Source organism: Nelumbo nucifera, chromosome 4 (genome assembly GCF_055504915.1).
Source record: "Nelumbo nucifera cultivar China Antique chromosome 4, China Antique-T2T, whole genome shotgun sequence".
Classification (NCBI taxonomy): Eukaryota; Viridiplantae; Streptophyta; class Magnoliopsida; order Proteales; family Nelumbonaceae; genus Nelumbo; species Nelumbo nucifera.
In genome coordinates, this window is record NC_142652.1 from 75,965,712 (window position 1) to 75,989,691 (window position 23,980).

A 23,980-nucleotide genomic window follows, 5' to 3' on the forward strand; every position below is an offset into this window, starting at 1 on the left:
GATTGTGTTTGAGTATAGCCAAAACCAACCAATGCTCTTCTAAACCTGTCAAACCAAGCTTTGGGTAATTGTTTCAAACCATATAGAGACTTCTTCTACCTGCATACCTTTCCCTTTTCCACATCATTGTAGAAACCAGCTAGAAGATCCATATACACTTTTTCTTGCAAGTCCCCATTGAGAAAAGCATTCTTCACATCAAGTTGGAAGAGAGGCCAAGAGTATGTAGCTACTAGTGGTAGAAGAATCCGGACTGAGCTCATCTTTGCCACTAGTAAAAAAGTTTCTAAGTAATCTATGCCATAAGTCTAAGTATACCCTTTTGCAACCAGCCTTGCCTTATATATTTCTATACTCCCATCCACCTTGCATTTCACTGTTATAAACCCATCTGCATCCAACTGTCTCCTTGCCTTCTGGTAGATCCACAATCTCCCACGTCTGAATCTTAATCAAAGCTTTCATTTCCTCTTGCATAGTTGTCTTCCACTCAGGTTAGGAGAGAGCCTCACTAACACCCTTGGGTATAGACACGAAGTCAAGGGAGGAAAGGAAGGCCTGGTAGGAAGGAGATAGTCCACTATAGGAGAAATAGTGTGAAATGCAATGAGCAGTACACTTTCTCTTCCCTTTTCTAAGTGCAATAGGAAGGTCAAGGTCATCTGCAATGGGGTTAATAGTATCAATAGGATCTAAACCATCAGAGGAAGCAAGTAGGGGTGGACACGAACTGAGCTTTTCACAAGCTATTCGAGTTCGGCTTGTGAAAAGCTCGACTTGGCTCGACCCAAACCAAACTTCGAGCCGAATACGAGCCTCATATATGGCTCGTCTGTCAATCGAGTCGAGTTCAAACATTTTAAAACTCGGCTCGTTAGGCTCGCGAGCCTAACGAACCTCATATATGTATATCAGCATATATATTTATATTATATATATTATATATATAAGTATATATACCTTTCTAGAAAATTTTATAGGTAGGGACACAATTATACCATGGTCCCTACAAATAGTATACTTCTTCAAGACTAGAGAGGGAGAAATATTTCATCTTCTTCGATCAAAAAACCTAAGCGGCTAAACCCTTTCTTTTTCTTCCTTGACTTTCAGGCTTTCGTTCTCCTCTACAATTGCAGCTCTGCTCTCACAGGCCACAGCTCTCACCGGTCGACGGTCTCACCCTCTCAGCTCTCAGCTAGTTATTGAAAGTGGGAGGATTGAGGAGCCTTCTGGTCTCAGGTTCTCAGCTCTCAACTCTCAGAGTTAGAGTTTCGACGCCTTTGGTTCTGGATCTCTCTGCTACAATTACAAAATACACGAAAAGGTGCAGAAAAACAGGTTTTCGTTCTCCTCTCACTGCTTTCACAACCGACGTCCAACAACAACAGTTTGCACCTTCCTTTCTCTGCTTCTTGAAGCAGTTATCATCACCAACAAGAGCGCCGGTAGCGGCAGGTCCAAAGGATATTTCTGATTTGGGGTTCTTCTCTACAGATAGGAGTTGGGACTTCGAAGTTCGAGCTCGAGCTCGAATAAGCTCGGTTCATTATCAAGCTCGAGCCAAATCGAGCTCGAACCTGTGAATTTTGTAATCGAACCAATCTCAAGCTTATATTTCCAATTCGAACCGAGCTCGAGCCTTGCATTTGCCTACCGAGTTTAGCTCGAATACTCAAATGTTCGGCTCGTCTCGGCTCGAATCTACCCCTAGAGGCAAGGGGCATACCTAGATCAGTGTTAGTCGAACCCGAAGTCTCTGAGGAGTCGATAGAAAGTGATATGGGTTTTTCTACTATGGAATCAACCTCCCTGTGCAGTTGCAGATGCTATCGTGCAAAACACTGAGAAACAGGACGTAATGGAGGTGGTAAAGTGGGTGAAATAGGTGGGTCGGACACTGGAGTGGACAAAAAGGCTGGAACTAGAAGTGGTATAGATCGCTCACTTCCCAAAAACACTCCCCTTGAGAAAAACCCCAGGGGAAGAAAGGTGTGGACTCAAAAATGGTGACATCTATAGTAATATACCAACTCCCAGAGACTGGGTCATAGCAACTAGGAGTGTCCATGAAAAACTGAAAAACTGAACCGAACCGAGAAAACCGAACTGTAAAATGTGGTTAACCAAACCGACCAATTCAGTTTCGGTTTGGAATTTTTGAAAAATCGAAGGACCGGTTCGTTTTTCAGTTAACCTATAAAAGAACCGGCAATTAACCAAACCGACCGGTATACATATTTATATGTATATTTTATTTATATTTTTAATATATGTCACATATTTTCTATGTTTTATATATAAATATATTATATATTTTTAAAATATTTATAATATATTATATATCATTTATTATTTATAATATAATATTGTACATATATTTATATAATATATATTATAAATATAAAAAACAAAGAACCGAACAAGTCAAAAATCGAAATCGGCGGACTGGTTAACCGGTGGTACCGTTTCAGTTTCGACTTAGAGAAATGGAAAAACTGGTACCACCGGTTCGGTTTGCAAAATATGCCCATGGTTCGGTTAACCGAACTATAGACACCCCTAATAGCAACAATACCCCTTCTGGTTTCCTACATACCCAAGGAAGACACACTTCTTTGCCTTAGGGTCTAGTTTTGAGCGATGAGGACCAAGAACATGGACAAAGCATATACAACCAAATACCCTTAAAGGAATATGGAACATCTTACTGATCAAAAAAAAATATGGAACATCTCCCCCTCAAGAAAAAGAAGGTTGAACGGGGTGCTATATCCAAGAACACGAGAAGGCACCCAATTAATCAAGAAAATCACTGTAAGAACTGTATCACCCCAAAAACGAACTGGAAGAGTAGAGGTCATTACCAGGCTTCTTGCAACTTCCACAATGTGTTTGTTCTTCCTTTCTACTACACCATTCTGTTGTGGAGTGTATGAACAGCTGCTTTGATGGATTGTTCCATGCTCTGATAGGTATGATGTCAAGTTTTTTCAAAATATTCCTTGGCATTGCCTGATCTAAACACTTTGCCCCGTACCCCAAACTGGGTATGTTGGGGCAGTTTGAGAACTCACCTGAGTAGGTGATCATAGTGGCAAAATCAGCCCCTTTGTCAGACAAAGTGAATTATCAGGGAATGCACTCTCTCTGATGAAAACCTAAACTACCGGCAATTGATTTCAAACTTGTTGAGATTTGTTTTTGCACAATATATTTATATAGAGATATACATATATATTATGGTTTCACAAAATGTTTGCAAAAGTTTTTAATTCCCGAAATACATGTAAGTAGAGAGTGCAACACTGTACCTTGTAGCCGAGGGAGAGGTCCTCTTGTCAGCAGTGTTTGATCATTACGGGCTGAGAGGTTAAGTGTATGACCATTTAGGGTTTTTACCTGATGGGCTAATCTCACATAACTCCATAGTCCTTGGGCCTTCATAAGGTGGCTGAACCCAGGGACCATTTAGTGTAAATGTTGGGCCTACTAAGAGCCCATACTGATGGGGTCAGGGGTTCACTATCTTCAGCAGTGAATTCGGCCAGGCCTTGTAACAGAGACTGGGCTGAACCCATATGGCTTTTGTGGAGATCAATGCTAGGGTCCCACACCATACAAAGAGAGCCAAACTAGCCAGCATTTAAAAGGGAAAGTGAGCCATATGACTTAATGGTCCTAAAGCCCATTTTGAACTGGGTTTAATTAGATTAATTAAAAGGGGGTGAATCTAGTTTATAATCTGATTAGGATCAACAATAGGATAAGATAAGTCTTATCAACTTAAGAGTCTAGATCCAAATATCAGATTTGGATCAAGAAACTCCTTCCTAATTGGATTAGGAAGCTGATCCTAAAAGGGTTATAAATAAGGGGGCGAATTCCTCAATAGGTGAATTGTTCTACCGTTTTTTTCCTATGCTCTTGCCTCCCCTACCCAGTTCGATCTCCATTCTTGGAACTGATCAAGATTAGATATTGATATTGTTTCTTGCTAGAAGAAGCAATCTGAAGTCGTGCTCACACCCTACATGATTCTTGTTGAAGAATTAGGGTTCTTGCTGAAGAACCTCCTTGTTGATCCTGCCTCACCATAAGATGTGTCATCTTCAGTGGAGGCGGGTTTTGGTGACCTTTTTGGGCATGAACACCTACGTTAGGAGCTACTTGCGTGGATTCCATATCAGGTATATCCCTCTCCCTCTTTTGGTTTCAGATATGGTCCGGTTTGTTTCAAGAACGAACCTTGAAAAATGCAATTTTTCTAAATTAGGGAATACGACTCCCGAATGGGAGAAAGAAATTTTTGAAATTTCGCCCAGCCACCCTGCATATGATGGATCTTCCATCCCTTCAATTGTTACTTTTTTGAGATTATAATTATAAAATAGACATTATTAAAGAAAAGTATTCATTTTTTGTGTTTATAAACTAATTTTTTTTATTATTTTCTTATTTGTTAGGGTTTAATCAACAATAACATTGCTAGTTGTTGTATTGAACCCTCAAAGACTTCAGAATTTGAACCAATAAGGAAAAAACTTAAAGTTTTGTCTAATCAACACATTTCTTCCTCCACATCTTCTTCTTCTTCTTCTTCTTCTTCTTCTTCTTCTTCCACCTTTTCTTTTCTTCTTTTCCTATAACAAAAATAGGGGTTTAGTCCCCATATTTTTTTAATTTTCTTTTCTTTCTTCTTTTTCTTCTCATAAATATGTTGATTTTCTAGACATAAACATGAAGTTTATAATTTTCTTATGAAGATTATGGATAGTTATTAAGGAAAGATGGTTATGGAACCTAGGGAACTACCTAGGATATGTATTTTTCACTTAAAAAACTCCATCGCCTAGGCGGGCGCCTAGGCGACAAGGTGCCCCCCTGTTGCCTAGCCTCGCCTTGGCGCCTTGAAAACTATGCACCTATACCTTGCTATCCACCTAATAATAGGTTAGGGCTAACTGTATCTCTCTGACTTAGTAACCGCCCATATCTCTCCAATTCGACCCTCACTACATCTGCTGCAACGGATTCTAGGGAAGCTATAGTAGGTGGTCCTAATAAGTCACTAGTCACTGCCATATTCACATTTCCCTTCTTGTTTCTGAGTCAACTCGGCACAAGGTAAGAGTAAAGCTTCCAACAGGTATCTCTGATATGTTTAGGCTTCTTACAGAAGTCACAGATCATATCCTTCTTATCTTCCTTCCTAAGTCCATTTCCACCCTTGTCTCCACTCTGCTTAGGTTTCACTGTGCTAACCATAGCTAACTGCTCAAGGCCTGGGTTCCTCATCATCACATTCCTCCTACTCTCCTCTCCTGACACAAAGGCATATGCCTAAGAAAGAGTTACACTGTCTCTAGAAAGAATATGTTGCCGTGCAATGTCATACTCAAGGTTAAGTCCAGCTAGAAACTCAAAAACCCTATTCTCTACCAGTTTCTGATAAGTTGTTGCATCCTTGCTATTTTCCCAAACCATAGTCTCCAAATGATCTATCTCCTACCATAAGGTTTTGAGGGCTGAAAAATAAATAGCAACAGATTTATCTCCCTGTTTGATAGCAATTACCTGGTTTCTCAATTGGTAGGCTCTAGCAACATTTCCCTTCTATGAATAGGTTTCTGCAACTCCATCCCAAATCTCCTTAGTTGTGTTAGCCCATAAAAAGTTTTTACTTATATGGGGCAACATGGAATTGCACAGCCAAATCATTACCGTATAGTTCTCCTATACCCATCGGGAGTAGTTAGTTTCGGGTTTCTTTTCCTCGCCGATGACATACCCCAATTTCCCACGAGCACCAATAGCCACATTTGCAGATTGTGACCACTCTAAGTAGTTTGTACCATCTAACCTAACTGTAGTGATAGTCCCAGCCCCAAAAAGGTCTCCAGCACCTCCTCTCCCTTGTCTCATCTCACTTCCTGGTTTGTTTTCAACTCCATAGCCCTCCATAACTCCCAAAAAGGGTTAGGAAATCAACTTCAGATGAAAAATGAGGTATTTATCTCCTTTAGACACCTCAAACACCCTTCTGGTACCCTAGAATCTCCTCCCTCCAAAGATTCCCTTTTTCCGTAGGTGAGGGAGGAGAGAGAGAAGAGGTTGTCGCTCCCTCCAGAGGCCTCCAAAAGGTGGGACTTAAACCACCCCCTTCAGAAAGCTCCAAGGAACCCTAGAAAACTAGGGTGCCACTTCCTAGGTCAAAATTGAAGAGTCCTACTAAAACAGGACTCTCTCCCCTTTCTCCAGTTCTTCCTGATTTTGGGGTAAAACCCTAGACCAGCTACAAGGGATTGTAATTCCACCAAAAAATCCAAAAACTAGGCTTCCTGAGGTCTTCGATCATCCCTTCACCTCATCATGCAGTCAACCGATCTAGGGCTGCATGATGGAGCAGCTCAAGAAGTCTTGAAACTTGCTCTGATACCAAGTAGAAAAGTTTTGATAGTTGCTTCGATATGAACTTTGTGAAAAAGAAGAAAGAAGAAGGGAAAAGTTTCTACTAGAAAAGAAAAGAAGAAATAGAAGAGAATGAGAGGAAGCCAAAAATTAGGTTTGACCGCCCTTTCTTTTTAATTATATACTCATAAAAAAGAGTGTACAAGTACAAGTATGCCCTTAGTAACTCAGCTACTTGTAAGAAGCTGAAAAACACACTTAACATAAACTAATGGGCCTAAGGCCCAATAACTTCTTAACTAAGTTATGTAAATAAAAATAAATAAAGTCGGCCCAATAACTCAACAAAATTCTTAATCTCTATAAAAAAGGTTTTATAATTTCAAGTCTCTTAAAAATATCTTTTCAAAAGGCGCACGCCTGGGCTGAAGCACAAGGCACACCAAGCGCACACCTAGGTGCATCAAGCACACTAGGCACATGCCTTTTGAAAATGCTACACCTGGACCTAGGCGAGGTGCATACCCTAAAATGTGCCTCGCCTGTGCTCCTAGGCGTGCCTTTTAAATCATTGAATAGGAGTGCAAATCAGGATACACTTAGGATAGGAAACCAAGATGGGGCAAATGGAGGAGTGCATCCGGATTTTTCTGTGATAGGTGAATACCACTTAGAATGAAAGGAAATTTCTATAAAACACTAAAACAATTGTAACGCCAGCTATGTTGTACGGAGCAGAGTGTTGGGCAGTCAAGAAACAACATGTGCAAAACAAAGAGTGACAGAATTGCATATGCTAAGATGAATGAGTGGAAAAACTAGAAGAATAGGATTAATAAGGAAATCATCCAAGGGAACCTAGGAGGTAGCTCCAATAGGTGATAAAATGAGAGAAAGTAAACTAAGATGATTTAGTCACGTGCATAAAAGACCATCAACAGCACCCATAAGAAGAAGTGATTTGTTGTAAGTTGAAAGGGCTAGAAGGGCTAGGGATAGGCTAGAAAGGACATAGGCAAAAGTAGTAAGAATTGATAATAAGCACCCATAATTTAACAATGGATACAGCATTAAATAAAACAGAATGGTGAAACAGGATTCATGTAGCTGACACCATATAGTTGGGATAAGGCTTGGATGATGATGATGATTGTGAGTAAAGGAACACCCACACTTTCAAAGGTAAATCAGCCTCCTCTCCTCAGCAGGACCATCTCCTATCTGACATTGGGGATTCAGTGTATAAGGATTCTCGGGGTCTAAATAATGTTGCAAGGGACATTTTGGAGAATTTTCATCAAGAAGTACTGATTTGTATCTATGTAATACCAAGACCTAATCAAGAAATCTAAGTGAATTAAAGATCCACCATCCACCTGGATGATGCAGGGGCATCCAACTTGTTCCTAGATCCTTGGAGAAAGGCATGAAAAGCCCTTAAGAAGCTCATAGAAATTTGCATTATTAGTTTGGTACTGTTGGTATCCTTCAACAGGTTAGCCATGTCATGGTTTTGTGTCACTGGATAGCAGTCTTCCCCATTGGATTGGAGTTCCATATTATTTGGTTTAAGAGTCTTATTAGAGAGTTCTTAGATCGTATGAATGTTGGATGTTTCAAGTCCAGTGCTTTTCTTGCAGCCTAAGTTTTAGGTGGCAAACTTATCCATTGCTTTGATTTTGATGGCATTGGATATGCTATCTCACCAACAAGGCAAACTCTTGCAAATCTAATGTCATTTAAGAAAGGTTCTCTGTTTTTTATATTTTTTCTGATTCAATAAGAGAAACATTTTAACCCAAAACTAAGAAGGGAAAAAGTTACCGAAACAAATTAGCCTGCCTGCTCCATAGTCCATCCTTACCTAATAAAATTATCCCCGAAGTGTTTGTTGACCGTCTATCTGAGTGAGATGTCACCTATGGTAATTATGACCATATTGCTGACACACACACACACACACACACACATCTGAATGACATGGCACCTATGGTATTTATGTTTGTTGACCGTCTATCTGAGTCGAATTATCCCCGAAGTGTTTGTTGACCATTTATCTGAGTGAGATGTCACCTATGGTAGTTATGACCATACACATCTGAATGACATGGCACCTATGGTATTTATGACCATATTGCTCACTCACACACACACTCATCTCTGAATGGCATGGCACCTATGGTATTTATGGCCATATTGATGAGGTCTTGCAGGAGAACTGCTTCACGAAAAAAAAAAAAAAAACAGAAAAAAGAAAGAAAAGAAATTATCCCCAAAGTGTTTGTTGGCCTCCAGATCTATCTGAATGACATGTCACCTATGGTATTTATGGCCATATTGCTGACAGAATGGGTGAGGTCTAGCAGGAGCACTGCTTCACAAAAAAAAAAAAAAAAAACATCAAAATTAGCATAGATCAGTTGCTTTCAAGATTGTTGTTAGAGTCGGCTGTAGAAGGGTAGTATAGACTTTTTATGTTAAGTTATATATATTTGTTCAGCTGATGTGGCTCTCACTTAAGTGAGGGCACAATAGTAATTCTTGTATACTTTAGAAGAGTATAAATAAAAGAAGGGCCGACTAGAGAAGAGTAACTTTTCTCTCTAGTTCGGCAGAGACAATTCTCTCTCCTCCTTCTTCTCCCTCTTCTTCTCTTTCTTCTGATCTAGACTTATACGAACATCTAATCTGAGTTTAATCATGGTATCAGAGCCACGATAATCAGTTCAGATCAGTCATCTCTTCTTTTCTCTGTTCTGCGCATTCTGTTCTACGGTTTTGCAGAATTCCCATTAATCACTAGGAATTTCCATAAAGAAAGAAAAGGACTGGTCGTTTTCTCCTTCTAGGGGTTTCTATGCCTCCAATGAGTGCAGTTGTTGTGGTTTTGTGTGGTTGGTAGAAAACCCTCTACTCGGCAGTTCGAAGAGGGCTGGTTTTGTGATGGTGACAGTGCAGACTTGGTACCCTCTACTTGACAGGTACATGATCTTCGAATCAAGTTGTGTTATGTAGCAAGTTTTTTTTATGCTGCAGAACTGAATATCCTATTCGTGAGATGTATTGTGAGGGTTTCTAGTGCTGACAGTAGACGGCAGCAGTGGTGTTGTTGCTAATAGTGGTGAAGAGTTGTGAGTGTTGTTGCTGAAACCTATGATACGAGGAACCCTAGTAGGGCTCAGTCATTCGTGTGTAGTGTGGTGATTCATTAGGGCAGTAGAGTGATAACCTAGTGGTACAATTTCTCCCTTTTTTCCTTGTGCAGTCATGGGAGACAGCAGTGAATGCAAATCAAGTGTGATGGTGCCTTCTGATTATCTAAATGTGCAGAAGACCTCTATAAAACTGAATGGTGAGAATTATGTCCCTTGGGCTAAGTCTGTTGAAGTTTTCCTTAAAGCCAAAAAGAAAGTGAAGCATGTGAGGGAAGATAAACCCCCAATTGATTCTCCGGTATATGATGAATGAGAGCAAGAGGATGCTCAAATTATGGCATGGCTATGGAACAGCATGGAGCCCAAAATCAGTGTGAACTTCATGTTTTTAGATACAGCCAAGGAGGTCTGGGTGTTAGACAGTTTTGTATGCCCTTAACTTCAATCAGAATGATATACTTTATGAGTTTATTGTAAATGAATAAAAGTGCATATTTGATTCATGTTCCCTTGGTATGTTTCTGTGTAATACCCTTAAACTGGACACTTAATGAGATTCGTGTTAGTTTAGAATGTTCACAGCCAGTGGGTCGATCTGGGGAGACCTATCCTGACAAGGCTGACACTGTAGTGCCACCAAGTCGGTTGGGGTGGCCTGTCTCAGCTGCCAGGGTGAGACCCTAGGCACATATAGTGTAGGATTAATTGAATCTATGAACTAGACCAGATTTCCAGTATTGCCCTGGACCTTGGAGATTGATGGGCAAAACTGGAAAGTTACACCCAACCCCTAGACTCGATTATGATACTGCACTAGGTGTCAGATTGGGCTGTCTTTGATGTACCATTCAGTGAGATCCTTAGTGGGGGTCAAAACCTGGGTATGTTGGGACAGTCCGAGAATTCATCTGAGTGGGTGATCATAGTGACAGGATCAGCCCCTTTGTCGGACAAAGGTAATGATCGGGGATGCACTCTCACTGATGGAAACCAAGACTGCCGGCAGCCGATTTCAATCGTTGAGATTTGTTTTGCAAAGTATATTTTATATAAGATATAAAAGTATATATATTATGGTTTCTAAAAGGTTTGCAAAGAGGTTTTAATTCCTAGGATCCATATAAGTAGAGAGTGCAACACTATTCCTTGCAGCCGAGGGAGAGGTCCTCTCTTGTCGGGCAGTGTATGATCATTATGGGCTGAGAGGTTAAGTGTAAGACCATTGAGGATAATGCCTGATGGGCTAATCTCGCATCTGCCCACAGTCCCTGGGTGTTACAAGGTGGCTTGGCCCAAGGACCACTTAGGGTAAGTATTGGGCCCATAGAGCCCATTTGATGGGTTTCAGATGGTGCACTGTCCATAACAGTGTATTCGGCCAGGCCTTGTAACAAAGGCTGGGCCGAACCCATGTGGCTGATGTGTAGATCAATGCTTGGGTCCCACGCCATACAAGAAAGCCCAACTGGGCAGTAGTTAGGAAGGTTAAGTGAGCATATAAGCTTAATGAGCCTAAAGCCCATTTCGAACTGGGCTATTTTATTAGTTAATAATGGGGCGAATTCTGAGATGGATTAGCAGATAGGATAGGGTCTTGACCCTATCCACTCATAGAGTCCAGATCTGAATGTGATTCAGATCTAGAAACCACCTAATGAGATTAGAAGAAAGCCAATCTAATCTGCAGATAAGATAAGGGTTTATCCCTATCACCTAAAAGAGGTCTTATCCAAATATGATTTGGATAAGCAGCTCCTAATTGGATTAGGAGCTGATCTTTTAAGTTAACAAAAGGAGGGGGCGGCAGCCTTTAGAACACACACAATCAGATTTTCTTCAGTGCTGAATTCACAAGAAGAGAGAATTCTGCACCCTGCGAATACTCTCTTGCCGCCTCCCTGTTCTTGCCACCCTGTTTGCCAGTTCGATCTCCAGTTGTGGGAGAAGTCAAGATTCGATCTTGACATCAGTTCTTTGAGAAAGAATTGATAGGAAGCTGTGCTCACGTGCCATCCTGCTGATTCTTGCGAAGGACAGAGTTCTTGGAGAACACTGTTGATTCTGCTCCATCCTGCACTGCGCCATCTTTAGTGGGAGCAGTCTTTGGATCCTTCCTTGGGCGTGAACACCTTCGTTGGGAAATACTATTTCTCCGTATCAGGTATAATCCTCTCCTACTCCTTTTGGTTCAGATCTGGTTCAGTTTATGGTTCAAGAATGATCCTTGAAAATATGATTTTCTAAAATAGGGAATGCGATTCCCAGTTGAAGGGAGAGAAAAATTTTTGAAATTCGCCCCCTTATTCCGCATTCTTTGGGCGTCCATACGATGGATCTCTCATCCCTTCACTGGGGTCATGCAAGTATACCTGTTCATGGGCCGGGTGGCCCGACAGGCTGGCCCGGCCGGCCCCCGGACGGGCTTGGACATTCTTATAGGCCCGCGGGCTTAAATTCGGGCCAAAAAGCCCGGCCCACAATAAATTCGAGCCGGGCTCGGGTTTTGTCAAAATAGCCTGGCCCGAGCCCGGCTCGGCCCGACCTAATATTAAACTTAAAATTAGTTATGTGATTATGTCCATTTGAATAAATTTTTTTATTTAAGAATGTAAAATTGTGTTTTAAAATATAAAAAAAAGGGAAAAATACCATCTTGTAGGCCCATATCTGAATTTTTAATTCTATTTTGAATAGGTAAAATTGTTTTTTTTTCAATTAGGTCGGGCTACAGGCTTCGGGCTTTTTACCAGGGCCGGGCTCGGGCTCGGGCCTAGTATATTTTCATTAGTGACAAGTGAAAGCTCGGCCCGAGCCCGGCCCATGAACAGGTCTACATGCAAGGAAACTATATTCTGGACAAGATAACACTACTAGGGCTTATCAACTGTACCAAGAGTACTTCAATTTGCAACAAGAGAATCAGAGTCTTGAGGACTATTATGCAAGTATGAGAAATCTACGAAATGAGCTGAATGTTTATCACCCTCTTACACCTGATGTCAAAATTCAACAACAACAGGAGAGAGCAGTTAGATGTGACCAGATTTTTAGTAGGGCTCAATTCTGAATATGAACCAGTAAGGGCACAGATACTAGGTGGATCTGCTCTTCCTTCTCTTGAGGAAGTGTTTGCTCGTCTTCGGAGGATTTCAGTTGGACCCACAGACTTCCACTATATCGGATAGGTCTGCATTTGCAATTACGAGAGGGGGAGGTCGTGGTGGTAGAGGAGGTCAACCTGGCCGTAGTAGTGGTGGTGGACCCATGTATGGTCGTGGTGGTGTGGAATGTATAGTCGTGGTGGTGGTCATGTTAGAAGTCGAGACTTAGGGGGAGCCCGTGGTAGAGGACGTGGTAATACTTAGAGAATGTGTACTCATTGTGGTATGGAGGGACATACTATCAACTTCTGCTATGATATACATGGCCCACCTTCAACCTGGGCAAATCATGCAGCTGTAAATGGTGGTAATTCAAGACAAGAATCTCAAGTTACTGATCAGATCCCCACTACATCTATAGATGCTTCCAGAAAGGAGATGGTGAGTGTTTCACGGGATGAGTATGAGCGGTTCATTCAGGGTACATCTCAACAGAACACGGCTACCCTTGCACACTCAGGTACGGCTTGTCTAGCATCCACACCTTCCCGTTGGATTATAAATTCTGGAGCTTCCGATCATATGACTAGGACTCCAGGTGTGTTTTCATCCATTTTTCCGTCCTCCATATCCCAATTTTTTACTCTTTCCAATGTCTCTACATCAGCCATATGTGGTGTTGGTAATGTTGACATAGACTCATTATCCCTATCATCAGTTTTATATGTTCCCAAGTTTCCCTTTAACCTAATGTATGTTAGTAAATCGACTAAGACTCTACATGCAGTTAGATTGGTGTATGGCCATGTCTATCCTTTCGGAGTGATGCTATGCTTATATCCTGCTTTCTTATTAACTGCATGGCCATGTCTATCCTTGAAGGTTAGTCCCCTTTCTCTGTTTTGTTTCCCAGGTTGTCTCATTTTCCCCTTACTCCCAGAGTTTTTGGATGTGTGTATTTCGTTCATAATCTTGGGCCTGGAATGGACAAGTTAGATGCTAGATCCACTAAGTGTGTCTTTCTTGGCTATTCCAGGACTCAAAAAGGGTATAAGTGTTATAATCCTCGTTCTCGGCATTCTTTTGTGTGTTCTGATGTTACATTCTTTGAGTTTGTTCCTTTCTTCTCTGAGTCGGATACTTCATCTCCTCCATTGCCATCACCTCCTCTTCCCGTTCCTATTAAGGACCCCGTTCCCCTTGTTCCAATTGTGACCCAGTCTTTGCCTCCAATGCAGCTACCTGCGGGATGACCACCTATCCGGCAAGTGTATACACATCGTCAAGCACCGGCTCCTCCTCCAGCTTCATCACCGTCGCCAGATCTGGCAGTTTTTACCATCCCTGTCCCACCCCCGGTTTTTGATCTTGATCTCCCTATTGCTTTGTGAAAAGGTAAACGCAATTGCACTCTCCACCCCATTTCCAATTATGTTTTTGTATCTCACCTTTCGGCTTCCCATCGTCAACTTGTTTCTATGTTATCCTCTGTCTATGTTCCCAAGAATGTCCAGGAAACCTTCATTTCTCCAGGGTGGCACCAAGCAATGGAAGAAGAACTCTCAGCCCTGACTCGTACTCATACGTGAGACACCTCACCACTCTTCCGCCTGGTAAGCATGTTGTCGGCTGTAAGTGGGTGTACACGGTTAAATACTTACCTGATGGGAGTGTTGAACGGTTGAAAGTTCGGTTAGTTGCCAAAGGTTATTCATAGCTATATGGTATTGATTACATGGACACCTTCTCTCCATTCGCCAAAATTGGGTTAGTTCGTGTTCTGATTTCTCTTGTTGCTATGTTTGATTGGCCCTTGTTTCAGCTTGACATCAAGAATGCCTTTTTACATGGTGATCTCCTTAAGGAGGTGTACATGGAGCAACCACCAGGGTTTGTTGCTCAGGGGGAGGGTGAGAAGGTATGTAGACTTAAGAAGGCTATTTATGGACTTAAACAATCTCCCCGTGCATGGTTTGGGAGATTTAGTGAAGTGGTGAAGAAGTTTGGAATGAAACAGTGTCGGGTTGACCATTTTGTATTCAACTATGAATCATATGATGGGAAGATTCTCTTGGTGGTATATGTAAATGACATTGTTATCACAAGCAGTGACAGACCAGGGGTTGACAGGTTGAAGACTTACTTGCATGATCACTTTCAGACAAAGGATCTTGGAAAATTAAGATACTTCCTAGGGATAGAGGTACCGAGGTCCAAGAATGGTATTAATCTGTACCAGAGGAAATATGTTCTTGATCTGCTAGAAGAAACAGGGTTGTTGCGTGCCAGACCAGCTGAAACACCCATGGAACCAAATGTTAAATTGGGTAGTGATGCAGGTGAGGAGTTTGAGGATCCGAGAAGGTACAGAAGGTTGGTAGGTAAACTTAATTACCTAACCATCACTCAACCTAATATCTCATTTGCGGTCAGTGTAGTGAGTCAGTTTATGCAGAATCCTCAAATTCCACATTGGGAAGCAATCCTAAGGATTGTGCGGTATTTGAAGGGAGCTCCAGGTCACGGTTTGTTATATAAGAGTGGAGGAAGTCTTGAGATAGAGGGATACACGGATGCTGATTGGGCCAGTTCCATATCTGACAGAAGGTCCACTACAGGGTATTGCACTTTTCTTGGTGGGAACTTAATGACATGGAAAAGCAAGAAGCAAACAGTGGTAGCAAGAAGCAGTGCAGAGGCTGAATATAGGGCTATGGCACACACAACATGCGAACTAGTGTGGTTGAAGCATCTCTTAGAGGAGATGGGATACTCGATTGACACTCCTATGAAGCTATACTGTGATAATCAAGCTGCAGTTCATGTTTCCTCTAATCCAGTGTTTCATGAAAGGACGAAGCATATAGAAGTGGATTGTCACTTTGTACGTGAGAAGGTGCTTAGTGGAGTGATAAGTACAACATATGTGAACACAGGAAATCAATGGGCAGATATGTTTACCAAAGGGTTGAATCGGGGAAGAGTGGACTACATATGTAACAAGCTGGGACTATATAACATATACTCACCAGCTTGAAGGGGAGTGTTAGAGTCGGTTGTAGAAGGGTAGTATAGACTTTTTATGTTAAGTTATATATATTTGTTCAGCTGATGTGGATCTCACTTAAGTGAGGGCACAATAGTAATTCTTGTATACTTTAGAAGAGTAAATAAAAGAAGGGACGACTAGAGAAGAGTAACTTTTCTCTCTAGTTCGGCAGAGACAATTCTTTTCTCTCCTCCTTCTTCTTCTCCTTCTTCTCCCTCTTCTTCTTCTCTTTCTTCGGATCTAGACTTATACAAACATCTAATCTGAGTTTTATCAATTGTAGACCGAGATCAGAGGTGAGACCCTCCAACTTAAACTTCTAAAACTATTTATTAGATATCTTGGCTGCTTATTTATTATTGATTATCAAACCAGGAGATAGATTCTTGGGTATTAATTCCCTTTTGGAAGGGGGTTTCATATTTTTTGGAACTGTGTTAATTAAGTCCCTTGGTATAATTTGCAGATATTTTATTTGTTATTCTAATTTAGTTTTAAGTTACGTACTCATTTCATGTGCTTTGTCAAGTAAACAACCTCAGGGTTCAATTACTCCATTACAAAATAGAAGTAAAACCTTCTGACTGCATTACCAGTGTTGTTGATTCAAGATCTGCTTAAGTGATGGCTTTACTTACGAATCCAGGAGTAGAGAAGGGAAGATTTTCAGTCCTCTTATGGTACAAGGTGAATGAAATAATGCAAACAATTGGACAAAAGAAAAAGCACCTGAGACACCGAAGATTGTACATTTTAACAGGGAAACAAAACCCTTTCGTGATGAACTGTTTGTTTTTCAAGAACTGCTCAACTTTATAGACTTCAATTGTGGGACTTTCAGTACTAACCCAACCAATGTTTGATCTTCCATATTCGACCACAATAACACTTATCCATGAACTTTTATTTTTTCACTGAACATCCATAGCCATTTGTCAGAAAGAGCCTATTTAACCATCCCCGAGTTTTTTTTTTTTTTTTGCTTAATAAGATAATTGGATCCTTTTTTGTGCTTCAGAAGGTTAGCGTAATAAATGAAGATTGTATGAAACATGTAAGTTTGCAACATTAACAATTACAAAAGAGAAAAAAGTAAAGAACAATTACTACTAGATGGTACTCCGTAGTAAATCTTATAATTCTTATCTAAATCTAATAACACTACTCTCGTCCCTCTAGAATCCAGATACTAACATAGAGAGAGAAAGAGAGGTTGACAATAAAAATATAACTGCAAGTTGGGTATATGTTAGAAATGTTCTTTTATTTTCTTGAAAATTAGAACTTAATACATCAATCTACAACCTCAGGTAACGGAGGAAAGAGAAAAATGAAAAGGAATAGTATAAGGAATTAATTTCTCAAACAACACTAAAACAGAGCAAAAAAAAATCGACTCTGGAACAGACAAAAACAACAAACAATAAAAATACAACCGATAAACGCAGAATCAGGAATCATCGTATCGTAAGAATTTGGAAAATCGGAAAAAGATCAAATCATCGAACATTTACAAACAAACATCAACCGAATTTTTGAAGACAAGAAGGAATACCTTTTTCTCGGTTCCAGAAGTGGCTTGAGAAAGTTCGGCAGGCTGCTGGGCTTGAAGAAGCCCCTCCCTGCGTTTCTTTAGGAGATTGTCCTCTCGTTTGTTCTTTCTGATCTCGACAAGATTGTCTTCCCTTCTTCGCCGAGCCTCGTCTGCATCAACGCCAGTCTTGTAGGATTTCTTGCGAACATCGGTTCGGGAACTGGGTCGAAGAGACATTGTTGCTCGCTCGTCTAGTGTTTAGCTCCTCTTTCTTACTTCTTTGTGGTGTTCGACGAAATCCCCCAAAAGAAATGAAGGAAGACAGGAAAAGGAAGAAAGCGTGTTTGACGATTGTAGTTCTGGAGTCGAACAAGTGAGGCAATGATTGATCTATGAATTGTAAGTTTGTAAGTATAAGAGTATAAAATTTCTGCTCCCCCCCGCCCGCGGTCCATCCCCACCGGTTTAATTTACTGTTATACCCCTGTTGGAGTTTATTATAGGGTAAATCTTTTAAACTGCTCTTATGATTTCGTTAATTGAGTAAGTATAGTCTTATTGTTTGACTATCGTCCTCTTACTGTTTTTAATATTTGACTAACTCTATTCTTACTGTTAGCATTCTTTAATATTCGTGATAAATATTTTTTTAAAACCCAATTTTACCCTTCATCCCTCTCCCTCCTTCACTATCTTCTAAAGAGTCACTAGCACTTCCTACCAATTTGCCAATGAAAACCAGAAGCTCCACTCTGTGGTGAAGTAAAAATCCATCTTGATGGCAAAAAAAGTTATTCCTCTTTTCATTGGTTCTCTCCGAGCCTCAATCTCACCAGAGACGGCTCCCTACAGAGGCAACTCCACTCTGTAGCATTCAAGCATGGATGTAGAAGGGCCAGCAGTGATGAAATAGGGACGAGAGGAAGAACAACTAAACTGTTTCATCACCAACAATGATTTGTGGGTCCTAGGCTAGAATGACAAGAGCCCTAGCTTTCATTTAACAACCGGAGATGGAATCAACTCTTCGGCGTTCAAACCAGTGGCAACACATGGCTCTTCGGCAACCGTCCAAGCAATGTTTAAATGTTGACTAATTACCTTTGATAGGGCTTTGTCGATACTAAAATGGAATCAGTTGGAAAAAAAGACTCAACCAATGGGAATTGTCACTGGTGGGTTTTTTGGGTTTTTGGGCATTTCTGGGTGGAGCTCTGATCAAACGTCTATTATATGGTAATTAATTTCATCAAGAATCGTGTAAGCGGAGTCGGCTTTGGTAAAGCACACCATGGACATCTTCAACAAGCTTCAAAACCTAGATGTGGAGAGGTCTGCTGCCACCACTGCAACTTGCAGCAATGACGATGATGAAACAGGGGCAAGAGGGAGAGAGAATGAAGGGGAGAGAGTGAGAGAGAAAGAGGTTGGTGCTGTTTTGTATTTGTTCAAAGCTTTATACCTACCCACCTCATTTCATGTGAAGGAACCCAGATCTGGACCTGAGCAGCGAAGACAAACTGAGGAAAATGAAGAAGAACCAAAGGAGCTTTCAATTTGACTTAAGGGCTAAATGGGCATTTCAGCCCTTCCGTTAATATTTTAACGGTAATGGTAGTTTTCCAAAAACAATAGGAATAGCATTAGACAATAGTCAAACAGTAGGGTATACTTAATCAATTAGCTAAACTGTAAGGGTAATTTAAGAAACTTTCTCTTTATCATACAATTTATAAGGGCAAATTTTTTATTATCCTTCATTATCCCTATTGTTTATGATAATTGTAAGTATTGTCTTGCATTATCCCTATTATTTCTGATAATTGATATCGATTTAAGATATTAAATTTATCCTCTACTATTCCTTAAATTTTTAAAATAAAATCCAATAAAAGAAAAAATTTAAGATCCCTGTTTTTGTCTCTGTCTTCGTTTTCGCTAAAATTCCCTTAAGATATAAAGCGGTGGTGCATGCGTTTGTGTTTTATTTGCTCGTTAAGAGCGCCTCGAGACGGTTTCCTTAGGGGGCCTCCGATTAGTTTCTAATTGTAAAGAACGAGAGGAGATCCATGATACTTGTCTTTGGGGGGAGAATGACAGTTCAGCCCAGGGCCAAAATTTTTAGGCCTAAAGTACAGTTGGGGTGGGTGTCAGTTCGGAATTGATGCCCATCCACAGGCATTGGTGTATAGAATAGGGATTTTTGACATTTTGAATGTTTATAGCTCTGCATTGTAAATCACAAATCTGCATTAGGCATGTGTCTGTACTTCTCCCCGTTTTTTTGTTTGTCAAAATGTTTATCACTGAATTCTGAACTTGTAGGTAGGTTAAATCCCATCAACAAAATCAACTCTCAATCGACTACATTTACTTAATGTAAATAAAACAAAAAACTATAAAGCCTAGTGAATTGAGTTGAGAGCACTGAGCACCCCTCACGTGCGGCCCGGAGTAGCGGCAACATCTACTCGTGGAGCTTGTCCTGGCTTGCCCAAGTCCTCCCTGCGCCGGAAACGCTGCAGCCTACAGAGGCTCACGGTTGCGATGGTCGGTTCGAGACCTCACACGAACCACATGAGAGTGGATCGCGCAGGAGACGCAGTACTGCATCTTGGTGTATAGCTTTGGAATCATAAATGCTAGCTTCTTGAACATCACAAACTGCAGCATATTCTACGATGTTCCTGACAAGGAATCGCTTGATTGCCTTGTCCTTAGGTCAGCATTTGCTGCAATTAGAGCAGCGGATGAACCTAACATGGTCCCTTCCATGGTTGTTTCGTCCTCCGTTTCTCCTCTTGCATATCATTGTTGGAAGACTTCTGGTACTCGAAGGGGAGAGGAGTGGGCGATGGAGCGAAACATAGTCCGTGATACTTGTCTAGGACATCCTTTTATTGTAATTTTAGATGTTTGATCGTGTGGTTTTAAGTTGAGTATTGTTGTTTTTCAGTTAGGGCTTTGATCGTGTGGGAGAGGGAAATAAAAAATGGTGGCTACCGTTCTTCTTCCAGCACGAGCAATTCAGGCAACACCGCTAGTGGCCACAGGCAAGGCGGAGTTTCTGTTAGAATGGGAGAATGAGAACCAAGTGAGTTACAAAATGGAAATGGATGTAATGGTGCCTTTGCATCTGAATCACAGGATAAAGATGTGGGAGCTTCAATGCACGAAAATGGGGCCAGCTCACCTAGGAGGTTTTCGTAGGGGAAGATAAAAACATTGTAAAAATAAAAAAAAAATAATAAAAAATAAAAAAAGAGAAAGAAAGAGGAGAATTGTCTTGCCCAAACGGATAAAGGAATTTTTAACTATAAAAGGGCAAGTTATAATTTTTTAAAAAATATAACGGTCACATGATGTTACATGTGGGTGGTTTATGATAAAGCGATATAAGGGAGGTATTAGGCAATTGTCAGAAATAGTAGGGGTAGTGCAAGACAATAATTAAATAGTAAGTGTAGAGTTAGTCAATTAATTAAACCATAAGGGTAGTTTAAAAAAATTACCCTTTATAATATATATGATGCCAAAAGAGTATGATACTCGAAGAACTTTGGCTGATCAGAATCCCAAGTGAACTTTGATGAATAGCAATGGATTGATTATAAGGTTATTAGTATTATAGGTATATGCCTTTTTGGCATCATAGTCAGACTCTACCTTGTTTGATATAGAAAGTGGAGTTGTAATTAGGGATGGCAATTTCTATCCTATTTAGTGGGTATTCGTCCTAATGGGGTAGTTTCTTTTGTTTGAAAGATGAGTTTTAGGATTCTACAGCCTATATAGGTGCAGGTAGGATACGGTATTAGGTTAAACCTCCAACTCGCATATTTTTAGAAAGCAAATAAACTTTATATATTAGGTGTTAAATTTAATAATATTTTGAATTTTATATGAATGATAATTAATAGTTTATGCATTTTTTAAATGTTTTAGTCAAATAAGTAGAAAACTTGTTTATTTGTGTTATTTTACTTATTTATTTTTCATATATAACAAGAAATAATAGAAAATTATTTATGAGTGGGGAGGGCAATGTCGGGGAGGATTTTGCATTTTTTATGAGTGGGGAGGGTTTGGATTCTCAAAATCTAACTTGTTATAGGTTTTGACAAATATGGGTTAGGAGGTTTAGAGAGACGGAGAGAATCTAAAAATTTACAAAACCCTCTCCAAACCTGCCTCATTGCCATTCCTACTTGCAACATCAACCGGTTGAAAACCAGTACCATCACCACATTAGCCATTCACTGAAACTTGATGGGTCTATTAAGGCTATGTTTGGTTTAAAGGAAAAAATAGGGAAAGGTAAAGAAATTTTTACAAACCTTGTATGAATTTCCCTACCTTTCCTTTCCTTTCCCTACTTTTTTCTTCAAACCAAACACAGCCTAAAGGATCCATGTCCATTATTTATTGGGCGCCCAGTAATGCACTGTATGAGAGTCCTTTAGATTTCCTTTTGCTTTGCCATTGATAAAGGATTCCAATCTACAACTATTTTTTCTTGCGATCTTGTGAATTGTGGGCATCCTCTCTTGAGTTGATAATGTCCCATTCCCAAGAAGTGGTTATAGCTTTTCTAGAGGTCCACCATTTTTAATTGGACCCTAGCATTAAACCGTCCAAAAATCAAGGCCCAAGATTGCTGCCCCAATCACACACACACGTACAAATAAGTCCAATGTCACATTTGGATGGTGCAGACACTAGGGTCGGACCCAGCCAACATGATGGTCATATGACAGCCCAAGTTGTCCTTCTCTCGAGTTGGGATTACCTATTTACCTGTGAACAAAAGATGTCCAACATCCTACTAACATGTGATTGGGGCCCACCATGTATGAGATGTGCGGTGTCGATCATATTGGAAGGGTGTTGGAACATCTTTTGTTCGCAGGTGATCTAGATTCCCTTTTCTCACAATCTATTTGTGATGAGAATAAAACAATTCCAAATTCAAGACTAATATTCACTGTATAATAAATCTAAATCTCAACCAATTACATTAAAATATGCTTATTTTTCATTAACTCACACTTTATAAACTGTATTTTTACGTTTAATAAGATTTATTTGCCATCACATTCAACTAATTACATCTTTTGATGCATGGTGCAGTGAATGCATCACTAGAGGTGTAAATCGGGCCATGCCGCCAGCGGCTCGGCACAACCATGCGGACCATGCTGGGCCTGGGATTTTAGGTCCACGGGCTGGCACGGCCCAGCCCGTAGCCCGGCTAGTGGCACAGCCCGACACGGCCCATATATATATTTTATATATATTATATATAATTTTATATATATTATAATTATATAATAATATATACTATATAAAATATTAATAAAATAATTATTCTTTTTAATTTTATTATACTAATTTATTTAATTATTGCATATATAAGCAATTTTATACACCAAATTCATATAAAATTAAAATTTTAAGTTTTTTTGTCAATTTTCTAAATAAATAGCTTTGGCCCGATATACGGCCCGACCTGGCCCAAGGCCCAACCCATGGGCCCACATGGGCCCGGGCCGTGGGCTGTGTCGGGTCGACCCCCAAATTTTTCACCGGGGAGGGCGGCACGACCCACTTTACACCTCTATGCATCACAGATTTTGCCCAAGTTTTATTTTTTTTCCAATTTACCCCCCAATAATTTAATTTTAATAATAAATTCAAATAGGTAAATGAAATATGCTTGATGTTATTCGATCATATTGGTTTTTAGATAATACTAGTGGGGTGCAGTGCATTGCACGCGCATGTTTATCATATTATTGCTAAAAGAATATATTTGAATTATTATAAATTAGTTTTCAAATTTCAAGTATGAAAAATAATACACAAAAATAATAATGGACTGTGGGATCTGCTTTGTCCAAGCTACTGATGGACTATTATGACCTGCCCGTTGCTATACTCCTTCCCATGGGACTTGTAGCACCAAAGGGAGAATATAAGAGGTAGAGGTAGAAGTAATTAAGTCCTCTAGCGAGTTTGTTTTTTTTTTTTTTGCTTTTTCATGGTTTAGGGTGGTGCTTTGGGCCTCTGTAGGTAGGATAATCGAGGTCTTTGTGTTCGGGTGTTGTCTTTGTTAGGTCTTGTTCTTGTGATCTTAGGCCTGCTCAAAGTTTGTGTTGTTGGAGTGGCTTATGGGACCTGCTTTGTCTCTATTTTCTGCTTTTCATATATGTTTTGTATACTTTGTTTTATTTTCTAATAAATTTGCCTTGCCTTATTCAAAATAATAATAATAATAACTCAATTCTTCATCAATTTATAGGCCAACTTTAGCTTATAATCAAACAATTAAGATTATAAGCTAATCATTAGGATGGGGACCAAGCTAAATTGAACCAGACAATTAAGATTGAAGTCGTGGAAGTTTAATCAATTTGATAAACTACTCATAATCTGACACGCTTTACATGATTAGATGAAAAGAATATGATTGAAGATTTAAATAACCTAATGAATGTTCATAGCAAAAAAAATCACCCAATGCAATCAACTTTAAAGTTCATCAACTACTAAGGCCAAGTTTGGGAGTGCTTAATAATAAATGCTTATTTGAGTAAGAACTTATTTTGGGCCGGGACCAAACCATTAAGCACTTATTGGCATTTGAGAAATAAGCTCGAAATAAGTGCTTATTGGAGAAGCCTAAAATTTCAACTTTTTTTAAGTGCTTATACAATAAGCACTTATTCAA

The 23,980-nt window shown here is 40.0% G+C and overlaps 1 protein-coding gene and 1 pseudogene across 2 annotated transcripts in view; both read right to left on the reverse strand.

The window, feature by feature from the left end:
- The window catches only part of LOC104605023 (importin subunit alpha-4-like), a 55,263-nt gene extending 37,619 nt beyond the window's left edge, over positions 1-17,644 (reverse strand). For both annotated transcript variants that reach the window (XM_088902547.1, XM_010269614.3), the window contains exon 1: positions 17,272-17,644. In XM_088902547.1, coding sequence (XP_088758673.1) covers positions 17,272-17,487 — 216 coding nt within the window. In that variant the 5' untranslated portion in view covers positions 17,488-17,644. The remainder of the gene's footprint in view (positions 1-17,271) is intronic.
- A 1,824-nt stretch (positions 17,645-19,468) lies between these two features.
- LOC109115247 (small ribosomal subunit protein eS26y pseudogene) lies at positions 19,469-20,302 on the reverse strand (annotated as a pseudogene).
- Positions 20,303-23,980: the final 3,678 nt, after the last annotated feature.